Source organism: Nerophis ophidion, linkage group LG15 (genome assembly GCF_033978795.1).
Source record: "Nerophis ophidion isolate RoL-2023_Sa linkage group LG15, RoL_Noph_v1.0, whole genome shotgun sequence".
NCBI lineage: Eukaryota > Metazoa > Chordata > Actinopteri > Syngnathiformes > Syngnathidae > Nerophis > Nerophis ophidion.
The window spans coordinates 8773285-8797556 of record NC_084625.1 but is presented as its reverse complement, the minus strand read 5'-3'; the positions used below and the strand labels follow the sequence as shown (position 1 = coordinate 8797556).

The window sequence follows — 24272 nt, the reverse complement described above, 5'->3', positions numbered from 1 at the left end:
GATTCGTTTCAATGTCGATTCTTGGGGTCGCGACCCCAGTCTGCTGACATGCTAGCAGCGTAGTAGATTTAAAAAAAAAAAAGCTTTTATAATTGTAAAGAACAATGTTTTATCAACTGATTGCAATAATGTAAATTTGTTTTAACTATTAAACGAACCAAAAATACGACTTATTTTATCTTTGTGAAAACATTGGACACAGTGTGTTGTCAAGCTTATGAGATGTGATGCAAGTGTAAGCCACCGTGACACTATTGTTCTTTTTTTTTTATTTTTATAAATGTTTAATGATGTCAATGAGGGATTTTTAGTCACTGCTATGCTGAAATTATAACTAATATTGATACTGTTGTTGATAAAAATTCATTTTTGTTTCACTACTTTTGGTTTGTTCTGTGTCGTGTTTGTGTCTCCTCTCAATTGCTCTGTTTATTGCAGTTCTGAGTGTTGCTGGGTCAGGTTTGGTTTTGGAATTGGATTGCAATGTTATGGTATTGCTGTGTATTGTTTTGTTAGATTGATTTAAAAAAATAATAAAAAATTAAAAATCGATGAGAATCAATTCTGAATCGCACAACGTGAGAATTGCGATTCGTATTCAAATCAATTTTTCCCACATCCTAATATATATATATATATATACATATACACATACATACATTTTCTTCCGCTTATCCGAGGTCGAGTTGCGGGGACAGCAGCCTAAGCAGAGAAGCCCAGACTTCCCTCTCCCCAACCACTTCGTCCAGCTCCTCCCGGAGTGTCCCAAGGTGTTCCCAGGCCACCCGGGGTGTCCTGGGTCTTCCCTGTGGCCTCCTGCCGGTCGGACGTGCCCTAAAAACCTCCCTAGGGAGGCGTTCGGGAGGCATTCTGAGCAGATGCCCGAACCACATCATCTGGTTCCTCTCCATGTGGAGTAGCAGCGGCTTTACTCTGAGCTCCCCCCGGGATGGCAGAGCTTCTCACCCTATTTCTAAGGGAGAGACACACATATATATATATATATATATATATATATATATATATATATATATATATATATTTTAAGCCATCTACATAAGGAGCTTTTGTAACCTGTAACATATTTTGACAAAAGTTTATTGTAATTATAAAATAAACTAATTGATAATTGATAGAATGTGAAGGAGAAAAATGAATAATGTGATTAATGTGTGTATATACCTGATTAATGCAATCTTTTTTGTGATTAATCCCATGATTAACACTAATATCCTTTGTCACCTACTTGGATGTTTTGTTCAGCTTGACAACATTAATTATTCAATTTTACTGAATGAGGCCCTCGCTGGGAAAAGTTTGGACACTCCTGTTATAAATATACTATAAAAATAATAAAACACATTACAATTAGTACAATTATTATTTTTTTCAATGGTCTGTATTTTTCAAAATTACTAATTACAGTGAATAAAAAATGCTCGTGGGTCTGAGGAAGGGTTTTGGCGTTCAGGCTCGTCACTCATTGCTGACTCGCCACACATGTACACGTACACAAAAGCAGCCTCGAAAAATGCAACAAACAATTTGCAGTCTTGTTGTTTTTAGGATAGGCTAGCTAACGTTAGCTATCCAAATTGCAAAAGTTAAAGTGCCAATGATTGTCACACACACACTAGGTGTGGCGAAATTATTCTCTGCATTTGACCCATCATCCTTGATCACCCCCCTGGGAAGTGAGGGGAGCAGTGAGCAGCAGTGGTGGCCACACCCGGGAATCGCTTTGGTGATTTAACCCCATATTCCAACCCTTGATGCTGAGTGCCAAGCAGGGAGGTAACGGGTCCCATTTTTATAGTCCGAGTTGTTACATACAGGCGTAGTTACGTATTCATGTTGAAAGCTGTAGAATAGGATAGACTTTATTCATCCCAAATTGCAGAAATTATGTGGTTGCAGTGCTAATTCACAAAGTCCACGACAAAAAGGGCAAAACCACAATTGGGAAACATTAAAGAACACAACGGACATAAAGAACACATAAAAGAGCAGAGAGCTGATGCAAGCAGCTGCCACTTTCGCTGCGCCATTTCCTACATACAGCTACAAAAGTCCAGACACAACAAAAAACAAGAAATGAGCAACAAACGATGCATATAATGCTTACAACACGTTGCAAACAGCCCCTTTAAAGACATTGCACAGAAAATGTCAAGGAAAAACACTTTCTGCTCCCAGTTTTTGGAGGCTAATGCAAACAGGGCACAACGCTTTTTGTGTCTATATTTTATTTTCCTGAGGGAACTCTCCTGAAGGACTCAATAAAGTTCTATCTATTAGGGCTGCGAATCTTTGGGTGTCCCACGATTCGATTCAATATCGATTGTTGGTGTCACGATTCGATATCGATTTTTTTCGATTCAACGCGATTTTCGATTCAAAAACGATATTTTTCCGATTCAAAACGATTCTGTATTCATTCAATACGTAGGATTTCAGCAGGATCTACCCCAGTCTGCTGACATGCTAGCAGAGTAGTAGATTTTTTCAAAAAAGCTTTTATAATTGTGAAGGACAATGTTTTATCAACTGATAGCAATAATGTAAATTTGTTTTAACTATTAAACGAACCAAAATATGACTTATTTTATCTTCGTGAAAACATTGGACACAGTGTGTTGTCAAGCTTATGAGATGCCATGCAAGTGTAAGCCACTGTGACACTATTGTTCTTTTTATTTTTATAAATGTCTAATGATAATGTCAATGAGGGATTTTTAATCACTGCTATGCTGAATTTATAACTAATATTGATACTGTTGTTGATAATATTCATTTTTTTTTTGGTTTGTTCTGTGTCGTGTTTGTGTCTTCTCTCAATTGCTCTGTTTATTGCAGTTCTGAGTGTTGCTGGGTCAGGTTTGGTTTTGGAATTGGATTGCATTGTTATGGTATTGCTGGGTATTGGTTTGTTGGATTGATAAAAAAAAAATATATATATATATATATATATATATATATATATCCATTTTCTACCGCTTATTCCCTTTTGGGGTCACGGGGGGCGCTGGCGCCTATCTCAGCTACAATCGGGCGGAAGGCGGGGTACACCCTGGACAAGTCGCCACCTCATCGCAGGGCCAACACAGATATATATATATATATATATTTTTGTTGTTGTTGTTGCTGGGTCAGGTTTGGTTTTGGAATTGGATTGCATTGTTATGGTATTGCTGTGTAGTGGTTTGTTGGCTTGATTAAAAAAAATAATATTAATTAAAAAAAATTAAAAATTAAAAAAATATTTTTAAAAATGAGATTCGATTTGTATTCGAATTGATTTTTCCCCACACCTCTGCTATCTATGTATAATTCAGAACATTAAATGATAATGATAATAAATGATAAATGGGTTGTACTTGTATAGCGCTTTTCTACCTTCAAGGTACTCAAAGCGCTTTGACACTACTTCCACATTCACACACTGATGGAGGGAGCTGCCATGCAAGGCGCCAACCAGCACCCATCAGGAGCAAGGGTGAAGTGTCTTGCTCAGGACACAACGGACGTGACGAGGTTGGTTCTAGGTGGGATTTGAACCAGAGACCTTCGGGTTGCGCACGGCCACTCTCCCACTGCGCCACGCCGTCCCCAACATTGCTCGACTGTTGATTCACCACACACTTATTTTGTCTTTTTTGCAAAAAACAACAACAAAAAAGACATATTTAATGGCGTTTTTAGCCGATTTGTGTCAAATTTGAGTCGACAGTAAAGAAAGCCAAACGAAAAACACGCCAGGAAGTTGACCTTTGACCACCATGTTGAAAACAAGCACTCTATTCCTTAGTGCGTCTGCACTTGAGCAGTCTATGGAAAAAAGGCATCAAATGAAAGATGCATTGTTTACTACATCATTTAATCATGGATACACTTTTCTAAAAAAAAAAATAAAAAAATGTAATGTATTATGGATAAATCACTTGAGCGTGCACAGGACCTGGCTGGAATGTATTCCAAATAAAAGGCGGAGGTGAAGAATGAGGGAGTTGACTAATGAGTCCTGATGGCTTACGAAGCGTAAGACTTAACAACAATAAGACATGTTGGGGATTAAGAAACAAGTGTTTTGGATCGATATTTCTAATTAGAGGGCTAAATGCCTGCAGGCGTCCACTTAGCGAGAGACAATGTTTGTTGTGTGAAAAGAAACAGAAGAAAATCCTTGCGATCAATAAAGTGTGCCGCTTTAAAACCAAACACAAAAAAAAAAAATCCTGTCTTTTTCCCACAACACTTAAATGTGCATGATGGCCGACAATTGAGAAGATCAAAGTTGAAGGCAAACCTACAAAGTGTTGGAATGTAAAACAAAACCATTATTTACAGTCAATAGACATTATTGATGGAAGATGATGGTGTTCAAGTGACAGATAATGAAGTGCAGTGAGCGAGCGCCCTCTGCTGATATGTTTGATATGACATCTGGGAAATACTTTGGACTTAATTCATTCATTTTGGGGGGTTTTGTATGGAAGGTGGGCAGCATGGTGGAAAGGGGTTAGTGCGTCTGCCTCACAATAAGAAGGTCCTGAGTAGTTCCGGGATCTTTTTGTGTGGAGTTTGCATGTTCTCCCCGTGACTGCGTGGGTTCCCTCCGGGTACTCCGGCTTACTGCCACCTCCAAAGACATGCACCTGGGGATAGGTTGATTGGCAACACTAAATGGTCCCTAGTGTGTGAATGTTGTCTGTCTATCTGTGTTGACCCTGTAATGAGGTGGCGACTTGTCCAAGGTTTACCCCGCCTTCCACCCGATTGTAGCTGAGATAGGCACCAGCGCCCCCAAAGGGAATAAGTCAGGGGTGTCCAAAGTATGGCCCGGAGGCCATTTGCGGCCCACAGCTAATGTTTTACCGGCCCGCAGCATATCATTCTAAAAATACTAATATATATATGTATATATATATTTTTTTTTAAATAATAAAAAGTGTAATAAAAGAGAAAATTGGTGAAATGCAATGAGGAAAAAGTTGCTTTGTTGACTGTAATAACACAATTTTTAAAATTATTTCTCCAAAAATAATAATGAATAAAAATCAATGTTCCTATAAATTATTCATTGATTGAAGGACAAAAAGGACATAAATACAACAAACATAAAAACATGAAAAATATGAAAATTAGAAGAAAAAAAAATCCATGATAATTATATACTAATACTAATTATACTAATTATCCTATTTATTGTTATTATAAATATACTAGGGCTTCACGGTGGCAGAGGGGTTAGTGCGTCTGCCTCACAATACGAAGGTCCTGCAGTCCTGGGTTCAAATCCGGGCTCGGGATCTTTCTGTGTGGAGTTTGCATGTTCTCCCCGTGACTGCGTGGGTTCCCTCCGGGTACTCCGGCTTCCTCCCACTTCCAAAGACATGCGCCTGGGGATAGGTTGATTGGCAACACTAAAATTGGCCCTAGTTGTGAGTGTGAGTGTGAATGTTGTCTGTCTATCTGTGTTGGCCATGCGATGAGGTGGCGACTTGTCCAGGGTGTACCCCGCCTTCCGCCCGATTGTAGCTAAGATAGGCGCCAGCGCCCCCCGTGACCCCGTAAGGGAGAAAGCGGTAGAAAATGGATGGATGGATAAATATACTAAACCAATTACAATATATTATCTGAAGCTGATATAGAGATTTAAGTGTTGAATGAAAAATAAAAAATAAAAAAGCATAACCTTTTTATGAGTGGGGCACTTTTGGATCTCTAAGGATTTTAGTGGAATTTATTAACTGTCTTTGCTAAAATATAAAAATAAAAATAATAATACATTCAAATCCAGTTTGCTATGAATTATTGACCTATTTAGGGATCCAATAACTTCACATTAAATATTTCACTTTGAAAATCTTTTTGGGAAAAATATTGTGTATTTTGCTTAAAAAAATAGGGTTTCGACAAAAAGCTCGTAAAAAGTAAAAGAAACAATAATGAAGTAGAATTAGCGATTCAAGGGTTTTATGAAAAAAATATATATATGACTTATTTTGAACCTTGTTTAAGACTGAAACCCTTCTGGGTCCTTAAGACCTAACTTGAGGGAGCCCCAACAATTTAAAAAAAAAAAAAAGTGTATAATGTATTGGTTTTGAAAATGAAAAAAAACCAACTTGGCCCCTGCGTGCTTTGATTTTTCAGTCTGCGGCCCTCAGTGGAAAAAGTTTGGACACCTCTGGAATAAGCGGTAGAAAATAAATGGATGGATTAGGTAATTTCTACCACACACACACACACACACAAAATACCCCAATTTTAAGTTATAAGTATGACATCAAAATGATGAGATTGATTGACTGATTGGGACTCGGTTGGTATGGCTCGGTTGGTAGAGTTGCCGTGCCAGCAACTTGAGGGTTCCAGGTTTATCCCCGCTTCCGCCATTCTGGTCACTGCCGTTATGTCCTTGGGCAAGACACTTTACCCACCTGCTCCCAGTTTAAATGTAACTTAGATATTGGGTTTCACTATATGTAAAAGCGCTTTGAGTCGCTAGAGAAAAGCGCTATTTAAATATAACTCACGTCACTTTTATTAGTAGATTGCACAGTACAGTACATATTCCGTACAATTGACCACTAAATAGTAACACCCGAATAACTTTTTCAACTTGTTTAAGCCGGGGTCCGCGTTAATCAATTTATGGTACAAATAAACCAATACATACTTAATCTTATTTATATCATCTATATATCAATCAATCAATCAATCAATGTTTATTTCTATAGCCCTAAATCACAAGTGTCTCAAAGGGCTGTGACAGTGACAATGACTATGAGAAACCTTGGAGAGGACCGCATATGTGGGCAACTCCCTCACCCCCACACACTCTAGGGCAGTGGTCCCCAACCACCGGGCCGCAGAAGATTTTTTTATTAATTTTTATTTAAAAAAAACAAAACATTTTTTTTTTTTATTAAATCAACATAAAAAACACAATATACACTTACAATTAGTGCACCAACTACAAAAACCTCCCTTTTTCATGACAAAAACGTCCCTTTTTCATGACAAAGGAAAAAAAAAAAAAAAAAAGAAAAAAAAAGGACACCCTACCACCCCCCCACCCGGGCCGCGGGACAATTTATTAAGCGTTGACCGGTCCGCGGATACAAAAAGGTTGGGGACCACTGCTCTAGGGCAGTGGTCCCCAACCACCGGGCCGCGGATTGGTACCGGGCCGCAGAATAATTTTTTATAAACATTTTTTTATTTTAATTAAATCAACATAAAAAACACAATATACACTTACAAATAGTGCACCAACCACAAAAAACTCCCTTTTTCATGACAAAGAAGAAAAAAAAAGAAAGAAAAAAAAGGACACCTCCCCCCCGGGCCGCGGGACAAATTAGTAAGGGTTGACCGGTCCGCGGATACAAAAAGGTTGGGGACCACAGCTCTAGGGGACCGAAAGCAATGGTTGTCGAGCGGGTCTATCAATATATAAAGAAAAAATGTAATAAAAAGTCATAAATATGAGATGGGGAAAAAACATCGACATTATGAGGGGGAAAAGTCATAATTATGACACAAGAAAGTGAAAATTATAAGATTAAAAAGTAATTTGAATTTGTATATCATAATTTCGATTTTATTTATTGTCAAAATATTTTTTGTAAACAATTTTTGATTGATTGATTGAAACTTTTATTAGTAGATTGCACAGTTCAGTACATATTCCGTACAATTGACCACTAAATAACACCCGAATACGTTTTTAGACTTGTTTAAGTCGGGGTCCACGTTAATCAATCCATGGCAAAAGACAGCCGAAACGGGCTTGCATAGTCTTGCCTATTTGGCTCTTTGACGAGTTTGTATTTGTATTTTAATAAAGTTTATACATAGCTACAATATTAAAATACCGTCTGGAGTAAATCTACAGCAAATGTATTATGATGTCAATGGTTGTGCGCCGCCTCCAGGGGACCACCTGGAGAGGCGACGTCATGACGTCATTACGCGCTCGCTCTCTGGGAATAATGGGAGGGGTCTGCTACCGGTCACGTGACCCGGGCCTTTGTTGATGAGACTGGTTGAAGAAGAAGAAGAGGAGGACAAAAAAAAAAAAAAAACGTCCCGGTCCCAACGGCGAGTCTCTGGCATCCAACCCGGCTCACCCCTCGCTCGGCTTCGGCTTCCACGCTGGCTGGTCGTCGCTGAGAAGCGCTCGCTGGATCTTTTTTTGCGCCCGCGGGACTCCGCGCTTTCTCCGCGCCGGCGTGAGTGCGAGGCAGCGCGGCTGGGGGATGGAGGCAGAGTCCGGGGCGGTGAGGGGCTGTTTTTAGGGGGGCGTCGGAGGCGTGGGGGGTCGCTGCTGCGCTTTGTTGCGTGTCCGCTTTGTGCTCATCCTTCTCGGCCATGAAGCACTGAAGGCCCGCGGACATCTTGGCTGCCCTGCTCAACATTTTTTTGGTTTTGTTTTGTCTGACAAAACCTCTTTTTTTTCCTCCTGGTCTGACGTCATCAGCTCCATTCTACCCCCACTTCTCACCTCCATCACCCTCCTCCCCCTCCTCCTCCTCCTCCACCATGGCTCCCCTGGCTTCCTCCTCCTGCCTGCTCCTGTTGATGCTCCTTCCTGCAGCCCAAAGCAGCAACCCCCGTGGGGGAGGCTCATCCGCCGACTGCGGCCCGGGGAAGAACGCTGAATGCCCAGGTGAGACCCGCACACACGCTTACACGTCCACCAGGCTTTAGGTGAGCAAGGTCAGAGGTCACCTGCTGTCATCGGCACATCATCAGTGTTTGTGTTTCCGTGACGACCGCACCTTGTCTTGTGTGGCGGCTGCTTTCATCTTTTACTGGACACTATTTTGGAGCTAATTACAGACTGGAGGAACAGGGCGAGGCACATGTGAGTGCGCCGACTGGGCCAAACACACACTGTGGTCGTCACATGTGCAGCGGGACCTCTGTTGGAAGGGAGGAGCGATAAAATGGCGGTTGGGTGACGTCCGCGTGACAGCTGGCGGCCTCTTGCTGGTGGTGCCCGCCTGGCCCTGCCCGTGGGTCAAACCCGAGTGCCCGAGAGAACGAGCCGAAATCCCGAGCTGTCAGCTTGTGGTCTCTCTTCAGGTGTCAGAGAGCGAGCTTTACAGCGGTGATGAAGGAGAAAAATGACAACACGGGACATTTTTCACTCTAGGCTCCCTCCCCCTTTAGGGAAGAGGAAGATTCATTCTTGTTCCAGGTCACTGACTCGTCAGCCTCTCTGAGTTGTGCGACTTAAAATGATAAGACGTTTCTTTGCTTCCTCAGGATGTGAGTCTCTTCCTGGTGGTGGTAATGTGACACTCAGGTATCCACTAATTACAGGGGGGGGATCCTCATAGCCCCTCTAATTAACAGTTCATCTCACACACACACACACACACACAGTCGTACGATTGAAAACATTACAGGTGTTATGATCCGCCGCCCGGATCATATATTATTTTGGTTTTTGAGTCCTTTTGTGTTTTTTGATTGTTTTGGACTTTTCCAGTTCCGAATTGTGCACTTCCTTGTTTTATGGTTTCGTATTTGTTCCACCTGCTCTTGCCTTTGACGCGCACCTGGGTTTCATTGATTGCCTTAGTATTTAAGCCTGCCTTCTACCTCAGTTTGTTCTTGATTTGTTGTTTGCTCCATGCAACACTCACGTTGGTATATCTTCGATGTCTATACTTGTGCTAAGTCTCGCCGTAGCTTCTCGTGCGCTCGGGACGCTTATTCTGGACTCTTGACTCTCTTCTACGTTTAGCGTTAGCTTCCCGTGCGTAGGCAGGCACTTTCTTTTGCCTTTGCTATCAGTGTTATTGGATTTTTTTGTACATTAAATCCAGTTCTTACATGCAATTCCTGCCTTTCTGGTCCTCGTGCAAAACAGGTCTCCCATGACCACCTGGGGTTATTGTCGGAGGCTGCAGTTGCCCGACACAAAACTTATAATCTAATATTTGTTACACAGCCTAAGGTGTGTCGATGAAGACAATTGAATCCAGTCTTCATGTTCCTTGGTCCCCCTAACGAGATGTTCTATGAGATAAATTAAACTAGACACTGGTGGAACATCTGATTGCTGCATAAACCGGCTGAAGAAGTCAAAGTTGGCGTGGTCATCCAGGACTGTTTGCTCGCATATTTCGAGAAGCACGTGTACTCCGCCTGGTTAGGTCCGTGCTCTTTCTGTACCTAGGTCTGCCGGCATGAGAGGCAAACGTGTTAGCAACCGAGCTAAGAGCTCGAGCTATCGATCTGATAGCCAGCACTGCTCTTGAGGTTGTCGGGGAGGAAGGTTTTCACAGCACTACTGTAACCCGCCTGTTTGTCTGTTACGCCTGGGTCGTCCGGCATGAGAGACGGGTGCGCAAGCTACCGAGCTAAAAGCCAGAGCTATCACGATGCCCTGCGTTACACTGGGGCGGGTCAAGAATCCCAAGTTCTATTAGAGGACGTCTTTAAACGGCTCATCATATTGGTATAGCCACATATCGGGATGGGTACCATTTACGTATGAACCAATACGGTACCATTTCCTGGCACGTGAGAATGGATTTAACAATACCAATTTTCGGTACTTTTGTGCATGTTGATAAATAAATGATTTTGATAATAAAATCATGTTTTAAATTGCAAACTTTTAAAAATGAGCTGATTATCATAACGCCTGTCCAGTAGTTGTATCGTGTCTTATTATTAAAATTTCAAGACATTAGATTGCAATAGTGTATAGTTTATGGTGTGTTGGCAAGTCACTTCAGTCTTTGCTGTTTAATCTTTTGTTGCGCCCAAAAAGTGTTAATACTGTAAGTATTGGCCTTATTACATACCGGCTGTTTGATTGTAACGTGCATCTTAGTTGTAGTTTTCGTGAACAAATTTGGAGATGTTGAAATCCCCATAAAAAAAAACGCTAATGCTAATCAGTGGCATGTCAACAGCAAAGGTAATGTATATTAGCATCAAGATAGCGCAAAAGCAGAGCCTTACTTTATACAGTACGTTGGAGGTTTTTTTCTAGGTCAATTTCTTTGTTTGGCATGACAAATTGCAGCATTACAGAGAGGTAGTTTGGATTAGTCTGCTCTCAGTGCTGCTGGGGTGAATGACAAGTGCCAAATTGTGAAGAGCCGGCCGGCTGGGTCTGCAACATGGCGTGACGTCACGCACAACCCAAGTCCTGTAACATGGCATCTTTGGAATTTAGGCAAATCGGTGCCCGGTAGTGGGGCGGTTTAGCTCGGTTGGTAGAGTGGCCGTGCCAGCAACTTGAGGGTTGCAGGTTCGATTCCCGCCTCCGCCATCCTAGTCAATGCCGTTGTGTCCTTGGGCAAGACACTTTACCCACCTGCTCCCAGTGCCACCCACACTGCTTTAAATGTAACTTAGATATTGGGTTTCACTATGTAAAGTGCTTTGAGTCACTAGAGAAAAGCGCTGTATAAATATAATTCAATTCACTAGTACTGGCGGGATTAGGTCGGTGCCAAAGTAGTACTGGATGCGGTTCCTATTCCCAGCCACACAACAATGATCCGGACTCCAGTCCACCTACGGGCAGTTTAGAGAAATCCGCAGATGTTTTTATCAGCTTTTGTCCACACTGACGCAATATTTTGTGATCCTAAAGATGGCATCGGCCTTGGTGCTTCTTCGTGGTACAACCAATGTGTGACTGAAACGACAATGTCTTTTTAAACTCTCGAGGTCAGTGACTCGCAACCGGTGGGTTGCAACCCAAAACTGTGTCAAGAACCGGTTTCCGAGTCGAGTCTTTTGAAAGACTACTTTAAGTGAACGGTGAGAACCGATTTGAAGTTGTGATCCGGTCTCATGAGCACATCTGAAATGAATTATGTCCAATGTCTTTTCATTTTGGCAGTTAAATTAAGACAAAATACACTACCGTATTTTTCTGACCATACGGCGCATCCGATTATAAGGCCCACTGCCGATGAGCGGGTCTATTTTCATACAAAAGGCGCACCAGATTATAAGGGGTCATATTATGATTTTTTTCCCCTACATTTAAAACACTCTTTACATAACATGTAATGGTGCTTCTTTGGTCAAAATGTTGCATAGATCATGATTTACAGACCATTTTCCCGCCGCTTTCTAACCGCCTCTTTTGGGCGGTCTTATTTATGTGCCTCCACTTTGACAGCGTCTTTTCCCCGTCAGCCATGTAGTTTTTAGCCATAGCTCTTAGTGCTTCCGTAATGAGTCTACTGATAGATATAAGTTTAAACTATATGTTACTTTGTATTAGAAATTGTATTAGCGAAGGATGGATGTGCATGTACAAGCCAGTCTGCCCCACAACAAAATGGATAAAGTAAAAGAAGGAACTTATTGACCTCAGTGTCGGAATGCAATGTCGGACTTGCGCAAAGTTCTTTGGGTAAATTTCTACCGTATATGGCAGGGGTAGGGAACCTATGGCTCAAGAGCCAGATGTGGCTCTTTTGATGACTGAATCTGGCTCTCAGATAAATCTTAGCTGGCATTACTTAACACGATAAGTCAGTGTTTTTCAACCTTTTCTGAGCCAAGGCACATTTTCTTTAATTGAAAAAATTCTGAGGCAAACCACCAGCAGAAAACATACAAAAATTAAACTCACTAGCCGATACTGACGATAAAAAGTTGTTCTCGCAATTGTTTGATATGAATTCAAACCATAACCAACCATGCATCAATATAGCTCTTGTCTCAACAAAGGTGTACTATCACGACCTGTCACATCACGCCGTAACTTATTTTGAGTTTTTTGGTGTTTTCCTGTGTCTTGCGCTCTTATTTTGGTAGCTTTTCCTCTTTCGTGGGTATTTTCCTGTAGCAGTTTCATGTCTTCCTTGAATGCTATTCCCCGCACCTGCTTTGTTTTCACAATCAAGACTAAGTTGTGCAGACACACTCCTTCTTTGTGGGGACATTGTTGATTGTCATGTCATGTACGGATGTACTTTGTGGACGCCGTCTGCTCCATGCGCTGTAAGTCTTTGCTGTCGTCCAGCATTCTGTTTTTGTTTACTTTGCAGGCAGTTCAGTTTTAGTTTTGTTTTGCTTCGATGCCTTTTCTTAGCGGCACTAAGCGGTACTCGCCTTTTGTTTATTTTTGGTTGAAGTTTTGGAGACCCTTTTACCTACACGCTGCCTCCCGCATAATTGTGATTACGACAAACCATGTTTCCGACATCTACAATGCAGTTAGCTAACTGCTGCCACCTACTGACATGGAAGAGTATTACACGGTTACTCTGCCGAGCTCTAGACAGCACAGACACTCAACAATTGCACATTTGCGGATTCTGGTTTGCAAAAAATATTTTTAACCCAATTAGGTGAAATTACATAATCTCCCACGACACACCAGAGTGTATCTAATGGCACACTAGTGTGCCGCGGCACAGTGGTTAAATAACACAGCGATAAGTAATGAATAATTCCGCTGGTAATCACAATGTTAAAAATAGTGTTCAAAATATAAAACATTCTCATGCATTTTAATCCATCCATCCGTTTTCTACCACACCTTTTCAAGAAGTCACATTAATGGTAATAACTATTTTATTCATTATTGGTTAGCTTCAGAATAACAATGTTATTAAAAAGAAGAAGATACTTATTATTAGGGGTGTGGGAAAAAATCCTTTCAAATTTGAATCGCGATTCTCAAGTTGTGCGATTCAGAATGAATTCTAATTTTTTAAAAATCGTTTTTTTTTTTTTTATCAATCCAACAAAACAATACACAGCAATACCATAACAATGCAATCCAATTCCAAAACCAAACCTGACCCAGCAACACTCAGAACTGCAATAAACAGAGCAACTGAGAAAAGACACAAACACGACACAGAACAAACCAAAAGTAGTGAAACAAAAACTAATATTATCAAAAACAGTATCAATATTAGTTATAATTTCAGCATAGCAGTGATTCAAAATTGATAAAAAAAAAAAAAAAGAACAATAGTGTCACAGTGGCTTACACTTGCATCGCATCTCATAAACTTGACAACACACTGTGTCCAATGTTTTCACAAAGATAAGATAAGTCATATTTTTGGTTCGTTTAATAGTTAAAACATATTTACAATATTGTAATCAGTTGATAAAACATTCTCCTTTACAATTATAAAAGCTTTTTACAAAAATCTACTACTCTGCATGCATGTCAGGAGACTGGGGTAGATCCTGCTGAAATCCTATGTATTGAATGAATACAGAATCGTTTTAAATCGGGAAAAAAACGTTTTTGAATCGAGAATCGTGTTGAATTGGAAAAAAAAATCGATTTTGAATCTAATCGTGACCCCAAGAATTTATGTTGAATCGAATCGTGGGACACCCAAAGATTCGCAGTCCTACTTATTATGTTGGTCTGACTTAAAAATACTTGCATTTAGTTGCATTGAGTGTTAAAAAATATTATATGGCTCTCACGGAAATACATTTTAAAATATTTGGCTTTTACGGCTCTCTCCGCCAAAAAGGTTCCCGACCCCTGGTGTAAGCGATGAAAGTGCTATCACACACTCACCACCTCCAGAGAAGAGTCCAGCTCATGCTCATTTGTCTTTAGTTGTGGGGAACGGATTATGGATTTCCTGCCAAAGGGTAGCACAGTTAGCGTGACGCACTACAGATGAAGAAACACCTCTTACACTCTAATAAATGTTTTGTTTTTTTAGACCTCTCCGACAAGAAGAGCGACCTGCGCGTGTGTGACGCGGGCACGTGTCGCTTCGGCGGGACCTGCCGCGACAACGGCGCCGACATCAAGTGTGTCTGTCAGTTCCACGTAAGTCCCGTCCATCATGCTGCGCGCGTAATTCCTTCTCCAGCCAGCGTGTGGTAGCGGTGAGCATCGATCGAGCGCTCTTTGTTTTGTTTTTTTTCAGTGTCACAAGAAGTACGTTCCCGTCTGCGGCTCCAACGGAGACACGTACCAGAATGAGTGCTTCCTGCGGAGGGTGGCGTGCAGGAAACAGCGAGCAATCAGCATAGTGTCGGAGGGACCCTGTAACCACGGTAACGCACATGGACAAAATCAGTGCTTCTCAAAAAGCGTGGACGGCCCTCCTGGGGGGGTTGTGCAATGAGGTGTCAGAGGGGGGCCGGAGAGTCAAAGGACTTCTAGTATTAGTGACTTTTTTTTTCTTTTCATTTTTTAACAATACACACACCTCCAGCTAGGTGGCAGCACTGCTAGACTTAATCAACAGGCTTTGAATATTGGTTGCTAAAACATGCTTGCATACAAGAAATTCATCCATTCATTTTCTACCGCTTGTCCCTTTCGAGGTCGCGTGGGTGCTGGAGCTTATCTTAGCTGCATTCGGGCGGAAGGCAGGGCAACAAGAAAAAGAGACATATTTTTTAACATTTCGCAATCATTAGACCAGGGGGGGTGAGAAAACAAGTCTTCAGCTAGGTGGCATGTACTGTAGGTGCTGGTGCACGCAACTCATTGGTTGTTCCAAATTGTATTTTCAATTTAAGAGTGTGAAAAAAATGATGTGCCCAAAAGGGGGTGAATGACAAAAAATTATTGAGAAGCACTGCCTTAAATCAACAAATTAGCATAGTGTTAGCTTTAGTGTCTGATCGTTTGTTTCTGTCTTCTTTGGCAGATGGAGCTTCGGGATCTGGAGATGGAGGTAACCTTTGTGTGTGTGTGTGTGTGTGTGTGTGTGTGCGTGTGTGTGTGTGTGTGTGTGTGTACCCACCATGTAAACATGGGACATTATGTGTTTGTGCGTGTGTGCGTGTGTTTGTGCTTGTATTTCTACCCTTCTTAAGACAACAAGAAAAAGTACCTTCCATATGAGGACCGGTAAACAATTTAGGACTCCAGCAAATCAATAAAATCAATCACGCACAGCATAAAACGTTTGGTGGACAAAACGAGACAAAGAACGAGTGGCATAAAACACAACGGCGGAGAAAGAAGTAGATGTAAACAAACTACGACAAGTTCAAGGATCGCTGAAATGAGTAGGACCAAACGGTGCTTGCCAAATAGTCTCATCAGTGAAGCATGTTTAATATAAACAGTGGGATTTCTAACAATTAGGAAGGTTGGTTGGTTGGTTGGTTGGTTGAAATTGATTTCGGACATGTATACAGTATCAAGGTTTGTGTCATGTTTGACCTCTGACAGAAAATATATTAAAACAAAAAAATATATATTGTATTACAGCTGGGCAATATATCGATATACTCGATATATCGCGGGTTTGTCTCTGTGACATATAGAAAATTCGAGTATACGTTCTCACGCAGTTGCTTTTAGCTGCGGGCATTACACAGCATGCGTTTCTCCCTCTTTCTTGTCTCTCCTTCTCACAGAGACATAAACAAGCGCACCTTCTTACATACGTCACGTGTGCAACGTCACACGCCCTCCCCGAGCAGAGAGGTAGCGACACGGGTAACATTAGCTGTGGTGTTAACGGTGAGGTGCGGGTGGTAATGCGAGAGAGAGACAGTGCGAATCTGGTTGAAAATGGAGGAAGAATTAATTCCCAAGAAAAACAGCTGTGGTTTGACTTCAAGCGGGAATATGTTGAACATTAATGCGGCAGAAGCATTGCTACAAAAAGTAGCAGCACTGCTAATTTGTAGCATCATTTAAAAAGTCACCCGCTAGAGAATGAAGAGTGCTTGAAACTGCATGTCAACATCTCCGTTCCGTGCCACACCAATAAAATGCCAAAGCAACTATTTCCACTTCAACACCGTAGGACATATACTATTTGATATGCAGCTCATTTTTATGTGAAACTTATTGAAATATCTTGTGTGACATCATGCACAAAAGTGCACTTTATTTGTTTTAAACTATTGTAGTGGCGTTCTGTACAAAAAGTGCATTTTAATTTAGTGTTGTTTTGATTTGTCATCTTAGTGACATCATGCACAAAAGTGCACTAGTAGCTTGTTTTAAAATGTCTCTGACAATCTTGCACTTTGTTTTTAAATTACATGAATGTTTGTGCCACTGCTTGATAACTGTTTAATAAATACACTTTTGGTCAATTGAGTAAGTTGTAATATCCCTCTCTGCATGAAAGTTTAAAAGTAGCATATATTAATGCAGTATGAATAAGAATATTTTAATTTAGACACATAAAATCATCATACTGCTGTGATTATATGTATCAAGTGTTCATTCAAGGCTAAGGGAAAATATGGAGATATATATTGTGTATCTTGACATGGCATAAAAATATCAAGATATTAATAAAAGGCCATATCGCCCTGCCCTATATTATATGTATAATACAGTTTTTTCTTTTTCCATTTTCACACATCTCTGAAAGAGTTCCAGGGAGCCACTAGGGCAGCACTAAAGAGCCGCATGCAGCTCTATAGCCGCGGGTTCTTGACCCCCGTTTTAAGCCAATTCGACTTGTAGGTAGAGCTGGGCGATATGGTCTTTTTTTAATATCGCGATATTTTTAGGCCATATGGCGATATACAATATATATCTCTGTATTTTGCCTTAGCCTTGAATGAACACTTGATACATATAATCACAGCAGTATGATCATTCTATGAGTCTACATTAAAACATTCTTCTTTATACTGCATTAATATATAATCATTTGAAACTTTCATGCAGTGAAGGAAATCACATTGATTGATTGATACTTTTATTAGTAGATTGCACAGTTCAGTACATATTCCGTACAATTGACCACTAAATGGTAACACCCAGATAAGTTTTTCAACTTGTTTAAGTCGGGGTCCACATTAATCAATTCATGGTACAAATATATACTATCAGCATAATACAGTCATCACACAAGTTAATCATCATAGTATGTACATTGAATTATTTACATTATTTACAATCCGGGGGGTGGGATGAGGAGCTTTGGTTGATATCAGCACTTCAGTCATCAACAATTGCATCAACAGAGAAATGTGGACATTGAAACAGTGTAGGTCTTATTTAGTAGGATATGTACAGCCAGCAGAGAACATAGTGAGTTCACATAGCATAAGAACAAGTATATACATTAGAAGTACATTTGAGTTGTTTATAATCCGGGGAGATGGGATGTGAATGGAGGAGGGTATTAGTAAAGTGTTGAAGTTGCCTGGAGGTGTTGTTTTAGAGCGGTTTTGAAGGAATATAGAGATGCACTTACTTTTATACCTGTTGGGAGTGCATTCCACATTGATGTGGCATAGAAAGAGAATGAGTTAAGACCTTTGTTAGATCGAAATCTGGGTTTAACGTGGTTTGTGGAGCTCCCCCTGGTGTTGTGGTTATGGTGGTCATTTATGTTAAGGAAGTAGTTTGACATGTACTTCGGTATCAAAGAGGTGTAGCGGATTTTATAGACCGGGCTCAGTGCAAGTTGTTTTACTCTGTCCTCCACCCTGAGCCAGCCCACTTTGGAGAAGTGGGTTGGATTGAGGTGTGATCTGGGGTGGAGGTCTAAAAGTAACCGTACTAGCTTAAGTCAATTTACCAAAACTGTATTTATTAAGGTTATAAGCAGGTGACTTTTCAAATGATGCTACATATTAGCAGTAATGTTATTTTGGTAGCAACGCTTGTGGCCCATTTCTACCGCTTATTCCCTTTCGGGGTCGCGGGGGGCGCTGGCGCCTACCTCAGCTACAATCGGGCGGAAGGCAGGGAACACCCTGGACAATTCGCCACCTCATCGCAGGCCCAACACAGATAGACAGACAACATTCACACTCACATTCACACACTAGGGCCAATTTAGTGTTGCCAATCAACCTATCCCCAGGTGCATGTCTTTGGAAGTGGGAGGAAGCCGGAGTACCCGGAGGGAACCCACGCATTCACGGGGAGAACATGCAAACTCCAAGCTTGTGCCCCACACTTGACAAATTAAAGTTGTCTATTCGACATCTTCCCACTTGAAGCCGAACCACCGCCAGACGATGGACCCCCTGCTGTTTTTATATCGTGTATATCGATATATCGCCCAGCCCTACTAGTAGGGTTTAATAACAGCACCACCATGTGGTGAATTGGCAGGAAAACAGTAACACTGCAGAGTGGGCTTCCAACAACGCATACAATACGTACAATGCTACAACAATAATACGACTTGTGTGTCTGTAGATGATGAAGGCTCTGGACGCGGTAAAAAAGGATCCAAATGTGGGAATTGCAAGTTTGGTGCAGAGTGTGACGAAGACTCTGAGGACATACTGTAAGTGCAGACACACACACACACATCCACAACAACTCTTGCACTCACTTATAAGCACTGACGTGTGTGTGTGCCCGCGTATAGGTGTATGTGTAACATCGTGTGCAACGGCCACAACGACAACCCGGTGTGCGGCAGCGACGGTCTCACTTACGACACACCTTGTCACGTCCGGGAGGCGTCCTGCCTCAAGCAGCTGAAGATCGACATCAGACACGTGGGACGTTGTCAAGGTAACCGGAGAATCATGTCTCGAGGGCGGTGGAAACCACGAGTAAAAAAAATTGAGCTGCCCTCCTTCATCCTCTGCCCAAAGAAGAAGAAAAGTCATGAATATTAAATGACAACATGACCTCAATATGGAAACACTTACTTTGACCTCCATCTCTGTTTGCCTGAGAGTGCTGGTTACATTCTTCTTCTGTGGTTTCAGATAAAAGCAGGAAGGACGACGGCTTAAAGATGAAACCAGACGGTTTTGGTAACGTGTCCTCGACGTGCGTCTCCTGATTCCTTCTGTCAGCCAATCGTAACTGTTGATTTCCTTCCAGGTGTGTCCAAACCTGGCGAGGGGCAGGGCTTTGTGGAAGGCTACGACCCCTGCCCTCCAGACCACGCCATGGTTTGCATACACGGCCAGTGCGAGATGCGAAGCAACCAGGCCACGTGCAGGTAAGACCTCGGCTTCGCTGTGAAGATGCCTGTTACCGTGACGACGTTGACGTGACGACGATGTGAACGCGCGCAGGTGTGAGTCGGCGTACGGCGGTCCGCAGTGTGACGAGCTTCTGGACTTCAACATCCTCTACGTGGTCCCCAGTGGTCAGAAGCTGCATTACGTCCTCATCGCCGCCATTATCGGAGCCGTCCAGATCGCCATCATTGTCGCGGTGGTCATGTGTTTCACCAGGTGTGTACGTCGCCCTCGTCACAGGTGCTTTTAAAGATCAAGGCCCGGGGGCCAGATCTTGCCCCCCCACATCATTTTATGTAGCCCGCCACATCATTCTATGTCAGGGGTGTCAAACTCAAATACAGAGTGGGCCAAAATTTAAAACTGAACAAAGCCGCGGGCCAAGGGTTGAACAAATTAACTTTTTCATAGGGAGCCAAACAAGTTTTGCATTTAATATTAAACAAGAAAGGCTTAGGTAGAATTGTGAATTATATTTATGTAGCGCTTTTTCTCTAGTCACTCAAAGCGCTTTACATAGTGAAACCCAATATCTAAGTTACATTTAAAGCAGTGTGGGTGGCACTGGGAGCAGGTGGGTAAAGTGTCTTGCCCAAGGACACAACGGCAGTGACTAGGATGGCGGAAGCGGGAATCGAACCTGCAACCCTCAAGTTACTGACACGGCCACTCTACCAACCGAGCTATAGTCACATACAAAATCAAGTTTCAAATTATAATAATGAGTCAAAAATATCAATGGCATATAAAAAAAAATGTAAATAAAAATTGGAAGAGCGGGGTTTGGTGGTAGCAGGGGTGTATAGTGTAGAGTCCCGGAAGAGTTAGTGCTGCAAGGGGTTCTGGGTATTTCTTCTGTTGAGTTTTTGTTGTGCTACGGTGCGGATGTTCTCCCGAAATGTGTTTGTCATTCTTGTTTGGTGTGGCTTCACAGTGTGGCGCATATTTGTAAAAGTGTTAAAGTTGTTTATACGGCCACCCTCAGTGTGACCCTTATGGCTGTTGATCAAGTATGCCTTGCATTCACTTGTGTGTGTTAAAGCATATATTATGTGGCTAGACCGGCAGGTTGTTTGTATGGCGGAAAAGCGGACGTGACGACAGGCTGTAGAGGACGCTAAAGGTGGTGCCTTTAAGGCACGCCCCCAATATTGTTGTTCCGGTGTAAATCGGGAGAAATTCGGAAGAATGGTTGCTCCGGCAGATCTTCGGGAGGGGCACTGGACTTTGGGAGTCTCCCAGGAAAATTGTGAGGGTTGGCAAGTATGAGTATCAGCAGTGAATGCAGTGTTACAGAGGCATCGCCGCTGTATAATACCGGCGGGCCAGCTCTAATCTTAATTTGATATTACCTCAAGGGCCAAATGAAATTACAATTTGGCCCGCGGGCCAGAGTTTGACACCCATGTTCTATGTGGTCCGTGAGGTAATGTCATCTGTTCTGTGACGTTATTTTACGTGGCCCGCCACGTCTTTTTATGTGATCAGTCACATTATTTTAAGTAGCTCTCCATGTCATTTCACGTGGCCCGCTAAATTTCTTCAGGTGGCCTGCCACAACATTTTATATGGTCCGCCATATTATTTTAAGTGCTCCGCCGCGTAATTTTGTAGCCCGAAACAATATTTTAAGTGCCACGCCACTTTATTTTATGTGTCCCGTTACGTGAATGAAGGTGGCCTGCCAAATTACTTTATGTGGTCCGCCACTTTATTTGAAATGGGCCGGAACGTCATTTTATGTTGTCCATTGCATTGCGTTATGTGGTTCGCCAGGCTATCTTATATGGTACACCATGTCATCTTATGTTGATTCGATATTTTAGAGCAGGGGTGTCAAACTCAAATACAGAGTGGGCCAAAATTTTAAACGGAACACGGTTGAACAAATTAACTTTTTAATAGGGACCCAAACAAGTTGGGCATTAAATATTGAACAAGCAAGGCTTATATAACTTTAGTGACATGCAAAATTCAGTTTCAAATAATAACAATAATAATTAAAAGAATATCATTGGCATATCAAATAAAATTTAAATAAAAATTGTATGTCTTTTTTTTCTATTTGGAATCTTCTGAGGTAAATATCACATTTTTTCCACAGGCTAATAATACATTTGAAAATAAAATAAAAATGAATCAACAATTAACAATGAATGAACCAAACTCAAAAGGAAAACTCACACCCACTGGGTGTGAGTTTTCCTTGCCCTTATGTGGGCCTACCGAGGATGTCGTGGTGGTTTGTGCAGCCCTTTGAGACACTAGTGATTTAGGGCTATATAAGTAAACATTGATTGATTGATTGACCAAACATTCAAGCCTTAAAGTAGCAAGAGAAAATGCATGAATAAAACTTTAATTATTGGTCAGTTTGCTGGAAGTTTCCCGGAAGAGTTAGTGCTGCAAGGGTTTCTGGGTATTTGTTTTGTGCGGATGTACACCCGAAATGTGTTTGTCATTCTTGTTTGGTGTGGGTTCACAGTGTGGCGCATATTTGTAACAGTGCTAAAGTTGTTTATACAGCTACCCTCAGTGTGACCTGTATGGCCGTTGACCAAGTATGCGTTGCATTCACTTGTGTGTCTGTGTGTGTGTGTGTAAAAGCCACAAATATGTGACATGCTGTTAGTATGGGGGAAAAGCGGACGTGACGACAGGTTGTAGAGAACGCTAAAGGCAGTGCCTTAAATGCACGCCCCCAATATAGTTGTCTAGGTGGAAATAGGTAGAAATTCGGGAGAATGGTTGCCCCCGGAGATTATCAGGAGGGGCACTGAACTTTGGGAGTCTATCGGGAAAATTAGGAGGGTTGGCAAGTATGAGTATTAGCAGTGAATGCGGTGTTACAGCGGCACCGACGCTGTATAACACCGACGGGCCAGCTCTAATGCTAAATTGATATTGCCTCAAGGGCCAAATAAAATTACACGGCGGGCCAGTTTTGGCCCGCGGGCCAGAGTTTGACACCCATGTTTTAGAGGGTAAAAAACAATGATGAAACAGTTTTCTGTTCAACTCCATGTCAATCACTTGTTTTTAATGAGGCTGCTGCAGTTACACGAGGACACCACTAGAGGGTGCTCTTTCGCATCATGCCAGTCGTGTGGAAACCTGTCCCAAAATGAAATAAATCAATTCAACAAAATCACTCCAGAACCAAAACTGTTGACTGTTGGCTTACCCTGCATGTTGACGTGTGCTTCCTGTCTTGTCCTGCAGGAGGTGCAACAAGGCCAAGCGTGGACGGCGACAGAAGCAGCATTTGGGACACTTCCCCTCGGGAACGTCGTCCAGGATGATGTAGCAGACGTTCCCTCCAAAACCTTTTTATTCAATACACCTTTTTGGTACCACACAGACTGACCACTTTTTTACAGCTCCACTTCTGGTGCCTCTTTTTTTTTTTTTTTTTTTTTTTTTAAGATATATTTTTCAACTCCTAAGGGGCCTTATTTTTTTGACCTTTTCTTTTTGGGACGTGGTCAATTTTTTGGTTTTGCCAGCGAGCGCAGACGACCTCAAACACTGTGGAGGCTCCAATTAGTTGATGAACTTCCTTTTCTTTGCACGCTAACGCCTCTTAGCTTTTGTTTACATTTGGAAAGAAGCAGCACATTTTTTCTACCTTACTTTTAAGTCCTGCGTAGCGCGCAGTGACCATTTCAAATGTCTATGCTGTTGATAACTTTATTTAAAAAACAGCCAGTCGGCAGCCATCTTGAGAGCAGTTAAAGGCTCCAACTCTCAGCTCTTGAACGCACCATTCGCCCACGAGCAGGCCCAACTTGCTGCACCTGAGGGTGGGGGTTAGTGGTCCACTTTCATGTCAACTTTAGAACCAAAATGCTGTTTTTTCTACTCTTTCCAGTCCTGAGGTCCAAACTGACGTGTACAGTTGCTTTTTACTTTCCACGTGACGCCATTCCGGAAATGGATTCCAATGTGGTGTTTTGTCGAGATGATAATTTAAAAAGATTTTTGGTTTTCTTTTATTATTTGATTTGTAATGTTGGTACCAAGTGTCCGTGTTGGTTGTTTCCCTGTGCTAGAAGAAGCAGGTGGTTCTGCTGTAGCTGTTGCATGATGTGCATGTGTAGTTGAATGTTCTAGAATTAAATCACCGTGGTTAAAAAGAAACCGCATTGTTGTTTGATTCGTCATGCGTTAGAAAGGAGAGCAATGGGGGATTAATCGAAAAAGCCCATCCATCTGGGGTGCAGAGGCATGAAAAGCAAGTCCTCCTGAAGGAAGTTAAGTATAGAAGGAAGATAATTTTAGGTGTCAGCTGGTGCAGGAAGTCCCCCAGTCTCCTCATGGTGGTCATTCTCTTTATATTCCCAAATCTCCCTCCCTTCTCC

General features: G+C 41.9%; 1 protein-coding gene across 1 annotated transcript; it reads left to right on the top strand.

The window, feature by feature from the left end:
- The first annotated feature begins 8028 nt into the window (after nt 1-8028).
- On the top strand, nt 8029-24051 carry LOC133569222 (tomoregulin-1-like). The gene is made up of 10 exons (XM_061921451.1): nt 8029-8677; nt 14703-14812; nt 14913-15042; nt 15645-15671; nt 19127-19217; nt 19302-19450; nt 19651-19698; nt 19769-19889; nt 19966-20127; nt 23134-24051. The coding sequence occupies exons 1-10, from the start codon at nt 8551-8553 to the stop codon at nt 23216-23218; spliced, it is 1050 nt and encodes a 349-aa protein (XP_061777435.1). The 5' UTR covers nt 8029-8550; the 3' UTR covers nt 23219-24051.
- The last annotated feature ends 221 nt before the right edge of the window (nt 24052-24272 follow it).

Coding starts and splice junctions, on each gene's coding strand:
- LOC133569222 (XM_061921451.1), top strand. CDS start 8,551: ATGGCTCCCCTGGCTTCCTCCTCCTGCCTGCTCCTGTTGATGCTCCTT. Junction 19,699..19,768: donor GATGAAACCAGACGGTTTTG/GTAACGTGTCCT, acceptor ATTTCCTTCCAG/GTGTGTCCAAACCTGGCGAG. Junction 20,128..23,133: donor GTGGTCATGTGTTTCACCAG/GTGTGTACGTCG, acceptor CTTGTCCTGCAG/GAGGTGCAACAAGGCCAAGC.